The sequence below is a fragment of the Chlamydotis macqueenii genome, chromosome 13, assembly GCF_036417535.1.
Source record: "Chlamydotis macqueenii isolate bChlMac1 chromosome 13, bChlMac1.mat, whole genome shotgun sequence".
NCBI lineage: Eukaryota > Metazoa > Chordata > Aves > Otidiformes > Otididae > Chlamydotis > Chlamydotis macqueenii.
In genome coordinates, this window is record NC_141568.1 from 21860784 (window position 1) to 21876438 (window position 15655).

The 15655-nt window shown below is 37.6% G+C and overlaps 1 protein-coding gene across 1 annotated transcript in view; it reads left to right on the forward strand.

Moving 5' to 3' along the window:
• ITFG1 (integrin alpha FG-GAP repeat containing 1) overlaps positions 1-15655 on the forward strand; it is an 85257-nt gene that overhangs the window by 43415 nt on the left and 26187 nt on the right. Inside the window, exons 10-12 of the mRNA XM_086757751.1 lie at positions 5830-6002; positions 13832-13982; positions 14446-14554. Coding sequence (XP_086613877.1) covers positions 5830-6002; positions 13832-13982; positions 14446-14554 — 433 coding nt within the window. The remainder of the gene's footprint in view (positions 1-5829; positions 6003-13831; positions 13983-14445; positions 14555-15655) is intronic.

Genomic DNA, 15655 nt, shown 5'->3' on the forward strand with positions numbered 1-15655 from the left:
TTTTAAAAAAGTAGAGAATTCAACAGATTCTCATCCTGCTAGGAAAAAAAAGAAGTACTTAAAAGTATTAAAAGTTACCTAGAAACTTTAAAGCCATTTTCCCTGCATATTTTTAGAATTAGTTTTTAATTTAAAATGACAGTTTGAAATGGCATGCAAGAATGACTTGTTCTGACCTAGCCTTTTTTTAACAATATATCTAGAATACTCTTTTCTTGCACTCTTAGACTCACCCCGAGGTAATGGAGCTGCTGCTTCTGGAACATTTTAACTTTTCCATTCTGAAACAGTGGAAAACAGCAGTATCTTCTTTCATGAGTCTGCAGTTTTTCTCATGTATTGCATGTTTCCTTTAGGTAGAAATCTATTCAAACATGTTAGTTCCATATTTATTTGGAAGTGAAATGTTTTAATTTAATTAAATTTGGTCATTGTGAGATCAGATGAACCAACTTCCAAGCTTTGACTAAAGTTAATCTTCATGAGAAGTGATAAATGTAAACTTTGTGGCGACAGACTAGGGTCGTTTCCTTTTGTTTATTTAATCACTTTACAATTGGAGGGAAGTGATAATGAGCCGTTGTGGTGTAGCATGTCTTTCACCAAGGGGGTGGTATCCCTTGTGGAACAGGTCAGTTATCACAGGGAATCTATGGGAAACTGAGGTTGTCGGTCTGTTATTGAAAAAGTGGAAGATGCTATATATCCGTTATCTCAGTTCCGTTTTTGCAGTAGTATTTTATGTTTTACTTTTAGTGTATTTTAGTGTTAAGAGTGTAGCTAAGGATTCTGGTTTCCAGAATTTTAATTTTATTTTTTTTAGGAAACGTACTGATCTTGGATCTGAAAGATCACTGTCTTACAAAAAATATTTTGGCACAGCTGGATGGCTACTGGAAAGCCAAGAAGATCTAGGAGAATTATTTCAAGGATGATCTTTCACCAGAGGTTTTAATTTATTTGATGATTTACTCTTTATAAGTATTAGAAGTATCTCAGATAAATTTTCTTCTTTTGGATGATGGAGCAAAAGTAAAGGTCAACAAAGTGTGTATGAGTGACTTAAGGAGATACAGATCTCCTAAGATTTTAAAAGAATGTGAATGTTTCCATAGCAACAGAAGAATTGCTGTCATATCTGAGGTAGAATCCCATATGCTGTTTCAGTTTGTTAGGCAGGTGTTAGGACACCGTAGACTTCTTTAAATTCACCTGCAATAGCTACAGACTGATCTGCTCGCTGATTTAGGTCTCTCATCTAGGTTCTGAAAATCAGACTGAGTTCTCCCTGACACTTGTTTTAAACTCCCTGGTACTGTTAATTGCAGAAACTCTAGGTATTATGATATTCTTAGAGATGACTAATCTTTCTTGTAATTTTGCCAAGTATTCAGTATAATTTTTCACTTGTTTCCTGAGGCAAACGGTATTATTTCAGTCCCTTCATTTGAGAGTTTCTTTGTGGGCTTGATGATTCTTCTAACCTTTCTCTGTACAATAGAAAGGTTACAGCTTTATTCCTCCCATAAATCTAGCAGCTCTGAAGTAGAACACAGCAGTGCATCCTACAGCAAACCACAGGTCTTTGCGGTTACTCATCTTTCTCAAAGCAGCCGTGGAGCCAGGAGCCACATTCCAGCATTGAAAATATGACTTCTACTGCTTTACTTACTTTCCTCTATGTTGTTAAATCAATGTTGGAGATTGTCATCTTCTGGGCTCTGAACACCATAACTTAATGGTGCAATGTAGAGGTAATTTACTCAGTTTATTTTTGTGCATTGTGGCTGTTTGACTGTATACAGAATTCATGTGACCTTCGTACGCACCCTGGAATCACTGGATTTATTTTTTATGTGCAGCTGAGCTGCAGTGCATGTGTACTGTACAGGGGGAGCCTCCAAGGAACCAGGAAAGCTGTGAACCCCCAACTGCTGTTGCTATGGCCAGTTCTTTCAGGCCACTCTTGATACTCAGCTTTCTATAGGATGGGATGACGTTTGTCATGCAAAGGAGGAGAAACTCTGGCATTTCCAGAAAAGGTATTGGCCAAGAATGGGCTACCAATTTCCAAATGCATTCTGAGTCACAGCTGGCTCCCTGCCTGTGTTAGGTGGCCTGGCACTGGGCAGCTGGCTGGATGGGGGTTTTGTGCTTCATAGGTTTCTGGCCAGAGTATAAAAATTCAGATGTGTTCATCCCACCGTTTTGGCTTGAAGACCTGCTAAAAGGCTTTAGAGCATGAGAACTGCCTTTCCCAATGCAGAGAAGAAATGTGGACTCTGAAAGAAATGAGCCCTTTTCAAGTCACGTGGGCTGAGTGCAACTAGTTTTAAATTTTTTTTCAGATACCTGAGATCTTTTTCAAAATGAAAAAGGTGCTGTTTTCCCAGGGCAATAAAGCATTCTGTCTTCTACTTGCTGAAAAAAAAAATTACTTGAAGAATTTGAAAACAAATTTTCAAGCACTTAAAGATATCTTTTTATTTTAGCCTACAAAATAATTAATTGAAGGAGTAAAAATATCTATATAAATGTTTTAAGTAATGATATTAGTGGTGCTATGCAATGAAATTTAACAAAGGAAGAAGTAAATGTTTGATTTCTCTGAATTTTATTTGTTCATTTAAATTTTCTTTTCGATACACTCATTCCACTTTCCAATCCGTTTTTTCACCTGAGCTAGGTGACAGAAATCCCATGATCAGAAAACTGCAAAAAATAGCTTTGTGTGTCCCCATTATACCTACCTATTTCTATCTTAGAGTAAAAGGGAAAAAAAAAGTAATTTTAGTCTTTTTCCTATTAAAATAGTAACAACAAACATGAAGCTTAAAGTAATTGTCTGGTTTATGAAATACAGAGTGCATAGGAGATTTATATTTTCATTTTTTTTTACCTTCTATACTGCGATATATGTCCTGAGGCACATGCAGAATTAATCTTGCGTTACATTACACAATACTGCCATTTACAATAGAAATATAGAGAATGAGTTTCACCCAAAGTGTGGATTACTCTGACTTTAAACTGTGGGAGTAAGCTGCATATGGTGCTGGACTGTGCTCTGGTGCACGTGGAACAAGACTGCTGGTTTTGAAGTGTTCTGCAGCTGCTGTTACAGAAAGCCCCACAACCGGTTCCGTGCGACGGCTGACTCTTACTCTGCAGCGTGTGCAGCGATGGTGCCTGGTAGCAGTAGCTGATGTTTCTGTCCTGCTCACCTGTTGTTTTATATCTCTGCGTTTCATTGTAGACCTCATGTTTGTAAAATTGTTTTCTATGAATCATTCCTTCAGAAGAGTAAAAGCAGAATGCAAATTTGGATTTGTGCCTAAAAATTAGTTTTTAATTCTGTTTCTTTAAAATAATGTTGCCATACATGGAAACATTTAGAAAGTGTATGATGGATATAATTGCAGTGATTGTGTGAACGATACCATGTGAAGTAAAAACTGTGTTACATTTCATGGTTCTGATTTCAATCAGTGGTTTTCAAAATTACAGTATTTTGTAATAATATTGTTTCTTCTGGCTTCTTCGTGACAAATAAGCGCTAAGAAATGTAACTGTTTGAATACTTAAGAGTCTTTTTCTTATTTTCTGTTTCTTAGACTTTTCCAAACATTCATTAGCTAACAGTAACTGAAGAGGCATGTGTATGTTGTGGGGGGCAGGGGTCAAAGTCCGTTTTATTTCAACCTTTGAGTTTTCCTAGAGTGATGTAGGTAGGCCGTCGTTGCAGTTCAGATGTCGCTTCCGTGGGCAGATGTGCACTAAGTGTGTGCAACGTCTGCCAGAACTGTTCCAGCCTTCTAAGCCGTCTCCGATATCCAAACCAAGTCGACCTTAGTGTACTTTTAAAAATAATTTTGGGAGACTCTTTAATATGCACGTGGTTGTACGTAATCTCAAGGGACCAGCCCATGTGTTGCATGCGATTGCCGTGTAGCAGGAATGTTGTTAATTACTGGATTGTGTTAGTGAGGGAGTCTCTCCACAGCAGGAAATGATGCTGTTGGGGATCTCATTTGGTTCCCTAGATAGCTAAATTAAGGCTTGGATGAGACGTACTTAAGATGCTGTTAAGTGCTTTTGATGTCGGTGATAGCGATCATTTAAGATCTTCTGTCCTTTTGAAGGCATTGTCAGTTAGTTGACGTATGAAATTACTTCTAGCTTTAAAAATGACACTGAATTTTTCTGTAGTGTTGAAATGTTAACCCTGGTACTTCAGCTTCATGCCAACTTGTGGAATTACTTTGATTTTAATTAAGATAAATTCCTATTTAGCACTTCTGCAGCACTTTGGAAAGTAAGTGCAGATACGTTCTATTTCTTGTCCTGGAGAAATGATACTTTGCATTTCTTTTGTACTTTCTATTTGATACTGTAATCTGAATTTCTTATCAAACAGTTCTATATCTGGTGCTGCTGGGGAGATAGGAGGAGAATTGAAGCTCTTGAACTTCTAAATATCCATGAATAATCGTAGAATCATTGAAGCTGAAATGAACTTTATGAGAACCAGCCTCCTGCTTTAAGCAGGGTCAACACTGAGTTCAGGCAGTGTTATTTAGACCTTTGCCCAGTCAGACTTTGAAAACTCCCAAGGACAAAGATTCTGCAACTTCTCTGGGCCTCTTTCCTGCTTTAATTGTCACCATCATACTGAATTTTTGTTTGTTTATTGCTAGTTGGAACCTCCCTTGTGTCAGTCTGTGACCGTTGTCTCTTGTTCTTCTGCCATGTATCTCAGTAGAGAGCCTAGCTCTGTCTTCTCAGTTATCTCCTTGCTGTTATCTCTGTTACCTCAGTCATTTTCCTTATTGGAAAGCTGCTGTTAGGTCCTCCTAAATCTTCTGTTCTGCAGGCTGAACAGCTGTGCCCTCAGCACAGGGACTGGAGTAAATCTTCACCACCTGACCATCTTGGTGACCCTACTCCAAACACACTCAATATTCTCAAATCTTTCTTGAACCATGGAGCACAAAACTAGACACAGAACCTAGATGCAGACAAACAAGTGCTGAATAAAGAGAAATAATCCTTCACCTGAATCAGCAGGAGCATAGGCAGCAGTTACAGGGCAGTATGCTGGTTGCTGTTCAGCTGCCCCCACGGCTTTAGCGTACCAGGACCTGTGCATCTTTTTTAGTAGAGCTGCTACCCAGCTGATTGGTCTCCAGCCTGCACCGTTGGAGAGGTTTACTCCTCTGGGCAGGACTTGCTTTGCTGATTGTTGTGAGGTCCCTGTTTGCCTGCTTTTGCCTTTCCGGGTCCAGGTTCAGATGATCTGAATGGCCATCTTGTCCTGAAGCACATCGATTGTATCCTGCAATTTGAGATTGTCCACAGATTTAATGAGGGTGCATCCCTTCTCCAGCTTTAATGCTGCCTTTTGCTCACAATTCCAAGAAAAACAAAGGGACTCGGGATCTCAAGGCCCTGATGGTTTGGGCTTCCCTACACTTAAGGATTAGTACAGATTTTAAATTCAGGCAAGTCTGAATTTCAGTGAAGCTGTTCCTGAAAATCTCCTTACACTGGACACATTCCAAAACACGGGTCCTTTATTCTTAAAACCTATCTATTTTTTTTTTTCTGTTCTGGAATAATTTGGTGCATAGAAAAGACTTCAAATTAATTTTTTTATTTGGTGACAGACTTGGGAAATGATCCTTATTCCCTCTTTGGAAATCTGGAAATGGTTAAGAATCCTGATGCAGTGAAGAAATGTCAGCTGTTATAAAAAGAATTAGGTTGTTTTAATAAATAAATTGGATTTTCTTACCTAGCTGTTCTTTTTTGTTTTGTTTTATTTTACAGTGGATTCCAATCTTGCAGGACTTCAGAAATAAAGATACGCTCTGGGGCTTTGTACCATATCAAAATGACAAATCTTCAACAGAAGTTTCATTTCCAATTACGCTTCATATTGGAGATTACAATATGGATGGCTACCCAGATGCTCTTGCTATACTAAGGAACACATCTGGAAGGTAGAGTGTCTGTAAACCTAGAAGTAAAGACTATCAAATGCATGTTCAATCATCAGTCATACAAATTACTAATTTTAGTGCATCTCATTCTTATTATCAAGTGAACAAAACTTTTGATCTCTGCTAAACGTTTCCCTTTTAGAAAGGTATGCCTTCACGTTGTACATTCGGATTGTGTAGGCTCAGTGACTCCTGATGGGGAATTGCTCAGGGGAGTGGAGTGTGAAGTACCATTTTAGGCACTCCTCCTGGATCACAGATTCTCTCTCCCTTTCCTTTCCCAAATCATCTTCTGTAAGATCCTGACTTCAGCTTTTAGCGTTGACTCAGGCTGCTGAGAGGTGAGGAACCTGTTTTGTGCTGTCACATGAGGTGAACACAGATTGGTGACTCTGATGAAAAATGCACTAGTGTGTTTTGTCCCTTTTGAGAACCAAGGTTTTTAGATACACCTAATAAGTTACTAGTGATTTTGTATTGTCCAAATTTTAGTGAAACAAATAACCTTTCCTGATGAATTTGCAGTGTATTCTTTCTCCTTCTTTTTTTTTTTTTTTTTTTTCTCCCCCCCTACTTGCTTTCCTGGTACTCTATATTGCTACCATCTGGTGTTAGGTGGGAGAGGGTATGTAGTGATGCTTCCAGGAAGACGATTGTCCATTAAGGAGTTAGTGATCCACATAACAGTTGACCTGAGTGGGCGCACACCTGTGCTGTTCTGCACAGATCACTTGCTGCAGGATAAACTTTGCCAGCTAATCGTAACGGAGAAGCCTGTTAGGCAGCTCTCACTTGGCACCTGGTGATGATACCACTTGCATGTCCTTGTCTTTACCTTGAAGTGAAGCAGCATGTTTTCATGTGAACATCCTTTTGCTTGACAGTAGAAAAGATGAATAGTTTACTTCTAAGAAAAACCCAAAAGACCTCTGGAGAACATAATGCCAGTGAACCTCACTGAGGACAGGATATGCGCAGCATGCCATGCCCTGCCTAGAGGTCTGTCTGATGCTGCACAACTTGAGTTTTCTAGCATCTGAAGAGATGTAAGATTATCATTTTATACAATCCCCTTTTTCTTCTTTGTGTCATCACTTGTAAAAGGTATTGTAATCAGTACCTTATGGTGTGTCAACATCTTCCTTACTGGGAGCTATGACAAATACTTGCACTAGTGCATTACAAGGCAAAGGAAGTCTCTCTTGCAGTTGTATTTATTATCTTCCTCTTGTATGGTGTTTTAGATGAGCTTGGGTGCAGGTTCATAGTTTGAATTAATAGGCATTAAGGAAAAGAACTGAGGAGCTCACTTCAGTGCTTAAAGCAGTACATAGACAGAATTTAGATGCTGAAGTCCAAGAAGTCAATTCAGATCCTGAACTGACTAGTGGTTGCCTAAACATGAATCACTCACTGACATTCGTGTGTTAGGGTTCTTCAGATACTAACACATACCTAAAAATGACCCCGTTTGAAGAGTTACGTGCTTGTATTCAGCCTACGTGATGTGATTCAGAGAAAAGGCAGTGAGCAGCTGAGCTCTGCCTCTGAGCCTTAAAATAACTAGCACAGCAGCTGCTTATACTGAGATACGGCAGAGCGGGAGGTGATGCTGTTACTGCCCAGAACTCACACAGGCAAAGTCACAGCACTCGGGCCCTGAACATCAGGTTTTTTACTCCATAGCCTTGCCAAGTTGGGATTTTGCAGCTTCTGTTCAGCAGTCCTTGAACAAAGAGTGTAAGCAGTCTAGAGAGCAGACCAGAACCTTTTCCATAGAAATACCATGACATCTAAACTGTAAAGTTGTTCTTGTCTTTTTTTTTCCTTAGCCCCACAAATCTTGTGTTTTGAGCTGTACTACAGGCTATCTGCTAGTGTGTATCCTCATGGCTAGTACATCTCAGAAGGTCTTTGTGAAGATCTATGAAATTCAGAAGTTTATTTGAAGTTATTTTATCTTTTAAGATTCTTAGGAGCCTCTCTCCTCTGGCTAGTATATAGCTATGGCAATGTAATATTATATAAAAAATGTAAATAGCTTATAAATAGTTACTCCTATAAAACCCAGGAAGTTACCTATGTCTTGTTGTAGTGAGTTACTGTGACACACTTTTATCTTTATTCTCCTTCCTTCTGAAAGTGTTTGTTTATTCAATTGAGTGTGTCTTAAAGTTATTTTGAAACTTGATTTCAAAGTTGTGTTGCACAGTAAGGCATAGGGATTGAAGGTACTGGCAGGTGATTTGGCAGGTTATGAAAAGGGAAGTTCAGAGTGCTGAGGAAGTCTGGCAAAAAAAGAGTAAGTAAACTAAGCATTAAGAAATGCATTGCATGTTAACACTGTGTATTTACAGTATTTGTAGAAAAGTAATGGAAACAGACTCTTTGTACTTTGAAATGGGATTGAAAGTCACATTTTTTGCACCCACTATGAAATGTCATCTTCAGAGTAACATTAATTCATTGTTTCTGAGAGCCTTAAACACATACTTCATTTTAAAATATGTAACTGGGTCATAGAGTGGAGAGAATTAAAACAGTGTGGGAATTAAATTAAAAGCTCTTCTTAAATCAGAGCAAATTAAAATGAAAACCTTATTTAATTGATTTTAAACACTTCTGAATCAAGCTGTTTTATTTCTTTCTCTGAAGCATTTCATGCTACATCTACAGATGCTTCATAGATTACTGTGATTAAATGATAAAAGCATTTTTGTAAACTCTTGACCGCAATCTGTGCTACAGTCTAGGAGGCCTAGCTTCTAGATGTTGTCTGGAACTTAAAGAAATTAAAGGAGGCAGAAAGCACTTTATTCATCTGAAAATATACTGATACGTGGTAGTCCAAAATTGTGATTAAAATCAATGTACATGCTTTCATCATAATTTTGGAAAGCACTTTCAGATCAAGTCCTCAAAAATACCTACAAAACACTGAAATAAAGACATGTTAGGTAGGAAAAACTTTAGTCCTTCCAGGTGATTAAGTCAGGAAAAATGATTAATAGCTGCAAGTATTCTCAGAACTGCTGTAAGACCACACTCTTTCATGTCCTGCCGTATCCTTTAGATTTTAAATAAAAGCGTGTAATGCTGTGACAGCATGGAGACGTTCCTTATTGACAGCAACAACAACAAGGGATCTGATTTGTGGCTGCAAGTGTGATGGGGGTTTGAACCCAGAGACCCGATACATTCCAGCAGGTGAAGATGCTAATTTCATAGTAGATTCTTACCTATTTATCTGTCGAGTAAGAATCCTTTTGACTTCTGGCTTGAGTCACAACCTGCACGTTAGAGTTTCAGTCCACAGGTTTTTCTTCAGGCTAGATATATACACGAAGTTTTCTTCCCTCTAGTTATGACTCCGTTAGAAATTGTGTATGCATATAGAATAATAATAAGTAAAGAGATTTTATCGGTAGTTATTCATTCGTCCATCTCTACTTCCTATCTTACCTAAATGTGTTCATTTTTTCACATGCTGGTTTTAAATTGACTCTGGTAACATCGAAAGCATAAGTAATGTATGCATTTCTATAAACACCCATCTTTCTCCTACCTGGTAAGATTAAACAAATTTTGCTTAACCGCTTGTTTCCAAGTTAGATGCTAATAACTGGCATCTTGATTGCAATTTTTTTTTAATCAATAATGCTTTTATTCAAATAGAATATTTTTAATTGGTAAAGTAATGCTAAGGTTGGAAATAGAGTACCTCTCTGGTGTTGGTGATAAATTACAGTAAAGACTGAAACTTGGAGATAACAAACAACTGGATATGGACAGTTGAATGAAAAACTTGGAGTATAATACACTTCCATAAAGTTTTCCAAATATTCACACTCAGTTTAAAATTAATATATATCTATTAATCTTTTATATGGGTCTACTTGAAAGGATTCTGATGTGACCAAATTATCTCTTCCTAAATCATTGTTAGTTGTCACTTGTCAGAAGTAAGGTTGTGTAAAGGACTTATTTTAAATCTAGGCTTGATGAGCACCCTGTAATTGAGTAAATCTGACAAATAGAGGCCAATCCAATTATTCTGCATGTCTGGAGTAAGATATTAGTCATTTAGATGTCCCCTCTGTAACTGTAAATGAGTTAGTCTAAAATTGGCAGAATGAGAGATGTATGAGATTAAGCAGTAAATATTTAATTCTAATTGTGAAGTAGGATGTTAAAATAAAACTGTGAGAAGTTTTCAGTCTTTCTTTGGTGTTAACTCTTGCTTATAGTAGTTCAGCCTTATTAAATCCAGCTTTGACTTTACACGTTTGTGTAGCGCTTCAGCATTTGTTGTAAGGTTTCACCATTGTAGCAGTGTCTGTCTTTGTGTTTTCCCATACATTTTCAGGGACATTGTTTTGTCATTTTAAGGTTGCTGATAATTTTCATTGTTACAGGGATACTTTTTTTTCTGATGGCGTGAATCTTCAAAATTTGGTTCAAAATCATAGGAAGGGCATAAACTTTCTGTTGGTAATTGTAGTATGTAGCAGAAATAAAACATGGAGGTAGACACTGTGATTCTAGTGATGGCTGTGTGTTAAAGCCCTAAATAACATGCTTGCTTTTAAGAGGTAGTTATTTTGAAAATGTTTCTAGGTATTGTAGATAACTCCTACATGTAAAATCTTTATCTACTATATTATCAAGAGAGAATGGTCTGAAAATACATGAGGAAAAGGAAAATCATGTTCACTCACTTTCAGTCAAAAAAGGAGGAAGTATTTACACATACGTAGATGTATCAGAAGCTACTAATATTTCACGACTGTATTTTAGTTGGCTAATGCTGTTCAAATACTAATGGCAGGATATATAATTCAAAATTTTGGCCAGAAATGTGAAGAAAGTTAAGAATCAAATTGAAGCACTTTGGAGTTAAAGGTGAGTGTGTAACTGAGTTCCTTACTGTAAATATCCATTTTTTAAAAAGGAGAAAACAAAATGGTGTAGAAGACACCTGAGTGATATTCTCAAGTTAAAGCATTTGTTTAGAAGCTACATATCTAATAAGTTATTAATTCTTCTCATAGTAATTGTCAAAGATGCTTTTAGAGGAAATAAAAGGAATTTACTGCTGGTATGGAAGTGAAAATAATTTGAAGACATCAATAAAATAAATGCCAAGGATTTGCCTTGGAAATTGGCAGGAAAGAAGGCTCAGCTTTAATTATAAAGCTAATAATAGCTAGCCTGTAAACAGAAAAAAATCTGTATGCTTCCGGTGAAGTGATGCATTTCTGTAAATTCCACTTTTAAAAACCTCAAAACTTAAAAGAATTTTAACATTGCAATTCACATTTAAACCTTGTGTAAACCCATCTTTCTCACCAATAGTATAGTTTTTATTAGCTTTAGAATTTCATTAGTTTTGTCTGTTACTCTGCAATTTCTTGCCTTTTTATGGTAAGCAATAACAATGACTCTTTAAAAAAAATTTAAAATCAGATTTCAGCTTCATATGACTCACAGTAGTGAATCTAAACCTATGTGTACATACTTGTAGGTATAGTTAATGTTTGCTGTAACTTAACATTACTATGTAACACCTTTGAGTTTTTAATTTTACTAGGCAAGCCTGTATTCGTGTTTCAAAAGGAACTGTATGGATATAAACCAGCAGTAGTATGAAATGAAATTTCCTGCTGCCTATGACGATAAACATCAGTAGACGTTCAGCTATATCTGGATTAGGGATTCTCCAGACCTCTGCTGCTCTGCCGCAAAGGACACTACATCTGTGAATTTACTTATTTTTTTGCCTCTACAAGATAGCTCTCCTATGGTGCACTTCTCGGTCTTCAGCATCTGTTTAGGGCTTGGGATTTTTTTCTTCCTATTTGTCTTGTGTTTCTCTTGTTGACACAGAAGGGAGAAGGGAACTGGCATTTCCCTGCTTAATGCCCCTTTGATTAATATCTTCCTTTTTTCTCACAGTGCGATTGGTGTTATGTTACTGTTTGTCCAGTTTGTAGTGTTTTGAAAGTCATTAAATGCACGCTACCAAGGAAAGGAAAAGAAAAGGTTCCTGTAGTAAATAAAGTTGTCTTTATCCTTTCACAAGGCTTATACTTTATACTTGAACAACACTCTGCACACAGGGTATAATGCGAGCTTGACAATTTTTGTCTTTTAGATTATTATCATCTGGCAGTTTCAAAAACATTACTTGAAAGCAAGCATCTCTGTAAAACTTCCTCCAGATTTTTTTTTTAAAAGTGTATGTCAAGATGATGAAAGAGAGATTGAAACAGTGTGCTCAGCTCAGGCTGTCACCTCACCGTACACTGGTTAATCTGGTATGATACTTATGCAATATGTGCAATGAATTTAAGCACTGAACAACTTCAAGTTATGATTATGAGTTCTCAGATACAGATAATACAATGTCCTAAATATTGCAGATCACCTCATTTCATTTTGGCTGGACATTAATTCAATATACTCATGCTTCTAACAGTGAAATAATAAAAAGTGCAAGAAGTGTGATTATAAGGTTTTGAGGTTTATTATAAGGCTTTTAAATGTGTTTTTTGGGGTAAATGTTTTGCCCTTCTCTAACTCTTTCTGCAGTGGACAGAGCAGACAGATGAATGTTGTGGGATACGATTCTTATGAGTAGCAAATTATCTGAAATATACCACAGAAACAAGGAAAAAGAAAAACTTTCCTAAGGAGAAATGCTTGTCTTTATGCATGTGTGTGTGACTGTATCCTGGAGGCACTGGATGCCGTTGAGGTACAGAAAAACACCTTGCTGTCACTGTGAAACAGCAGTATGTTCAAGGTCGTGAAGAAGTGGTTTGGTTGTTGCCCTGGGCTGTGACATGCTTAACTAGCTTTACAGAACATTGTCTGCTCTGGCTCCTGGCTCGGTCCCCAGGAAGAGAGGAGAAACTTCATTTCTTCCCATTGCCAAGGCAGGGATGGATTCTAGTGGGCTCCTAGGTTACAAACCTGCCAAAGAACCAGGCTGCCAGTTGGAAGGTTTGTCTGAAGGTTTTCACGATTCCATTGAGAGTGGCGGTGTGGCAGCATCGCGGACAGCATGTAATGCTGTTAGTCACCTGCGAGCACAGGTGAGCCCTGTGTCTCCCACTGACCCATGGACGCGTGTTGAACACATGCTTCAGAAGGGAGACTGCTGTGCTAGACCTGGTACTCTGTTTCTTTTGGGTTTTGTTTTGGTATGACAGCCTGTCTTTCTGTCTGCATGTCCAGTTTGGTTTGTCTTGTCCTATTTTTACTGTGCTAGTGGGGTTTGTGTTTCCTATTCTGCTTTGAAACAATGGAAAAGTACCAATAGAGATTTGATTTCATCTTAGGTTTGTTTGAAACATCATGCAACATGTAAGAAAATTTATTAATGGAACTGAGGTGGGAGTAGATTGTCATAAAATAATGAAAAAGCACTAAGATTTTTTAAGTAGTGTTTAAGCTGAAGGACCGTGGAGAGATTAAGGAAAATGGCAGAGAAGTGCACTTAGTACTTGTTTCAGGATAAAGTGAAAATATGTTCAGCCTTTAGAGTGGATGCTTAATGAAATGATTCCTGCTGATTTGGACACATTTATTTAGTCTATTCATTGATGTAAGTGAGACATGATGTGATTGTTGTAATTCTGTCTGTAAAGTTAACATAAATGCTTACGGATTTTTGAAGTATCCAGTGGCTGCCAGCTTTGTTTTTATTATATTTAACTTCACCAGACTTAAATTATTTAATTACAATATTTTTAGTGTCTATTATTTAGACTGTTTATAGCAAGTAAGTTATTTTTCAATTAGACGTGTATATGTATGTTTTACAGCAATCAACAAGCATTTTTACTAGAAAATGTCCCGTGCAATAATGTAAGCTGCAAGAGGGTACGTCGTATGTTTAAAGTTTTCTGGGAGCTCTCAGATCTAAATCAAATCAAGGATGCAGTGGTAGCAACCTTCTTTGACATATACGAAGATGTAAGTTCAAGTCTTTACTACATCAAGCAGCATCTCTTTCTCTGTGTGGCTGTACCTGCCTGTGTGCCATTGGCAAATTACTCTGTAGAAACGTTGGCTTTGCAGCACGTGGCAGGCAGTGCCTTCAGCCTGGGCACCTCGCTCTTGGGATGCTCCCCGGAAGGTGAGCAGCTAGCAGCGGCCCATCACTGCCCCTTCACCTGCTCCAGTTGAGCTGCTCTCTTCAGTGGCAAGAGAGGAGCGCGGCCCACGTGCATTGTCCTGGCTAGCTGTGGATGGAGCACTCTGTCCTAAGCTGCCATAGACTAGTAAGATTTGAAAGATACTGAAATCAGTAGCAAAGATGTAAACTTTGCACACGCTCTATTTTTTTTCCTTTGTATCTCTAAGAGAATTCGTTTGCTAAATTTTGATGTTATGTAGAGTAAATCAGCATTGTAACATAAACTTTTTTTCCCTCTAGGGAATCTTGGATATCATTGTGCTAAGCAAAGGCGACTCCAACAAGGAATTTGCTATCCATACATTAAAAAATAACTTTGAAGCAGATGCCTATTTTGTTAAAGTTATTGGTAAGTTATCACTGCATAACCAAGTCAAAACGGGACCTTGAGAGGAACTTGAGCCTCCATATATGATAACATGGTAATGCTCTGTATGTGGTAATTCTAGGAAAGAAACACACCGCATGGAAAATAGCAGGGGTTGCAGAAATCTCTTGTTGCGGAATCTGAACTCGAATGAACTTATCCAACAAATCAACTTGTTTTGTTTGGTTTCAAATGGGTTTTTCTTGGTTTTATTTTAGTGTACTTAATAAAATTCAAAATAATTCTGCCCGCTGTTTTCAACACTGTAGCTGTTTTTAATATCAGTGTTGACCACGGTGACCTTTAAATAAGTGTTCATTGTCTCTTGAGTGTGTATTTTTTTTTTTTTTACAAGAATGCATATCTTATTTCACTTGTTAACTAGAGGCAGGCTTAATCTTTGCTTTCCTCCTGGTGCTTTCCTTCTGCATCTTAGTAAAATTCTAAAGACAGATACTAGGTCTTTAAATACTTATTTCTCAGCTGGCTTCTGAAGGAAAGATAAGAATTATCAAGTGTCTAAAAATATGATCTGCAGGGAAAGAGCACATGGGATAAATTTATTCAGCTTAAAAGAGAAATGCAAGGAAGATCCATGTCTTAATCCATAATGCTGCGTAACAGTGGGGAAAATGTTCTGCGTGTCCATGTGGGGATACAACATAAAGTAACCAATTACGAAGAGTAAATAATAAGAATAATTTCCCACATGGCAGCTTGTGAAGTACTAACGTAAATTCCTGGAGAAGCTGCAGAGTTACCGACAGTAGAGGTCCTGACAACTAGATTAAGAAATTGCGTAGTATGTGTAACTGGTTTTGAGGGAAAGGGTTGGACTAGCTGAACTTACAAGGCCCCTTCTGTGAATCTTTTGTGCAACACCTTCACTTATCTCCTCACATAACTTAATGTTGTCAATATAAAAATGGCTTTAGATCTACACATATCTATCGTTCAACTTAAGGGGTTTTTTTGTAAATGTGTGATGCCGCTTGGAATTTGGAGGAAGATTAGCTCAGAAATCGCTAATTTAAGGAAAAGTATAATTATGCTTGCACATATAAATAAGTATGCCATAGTGAG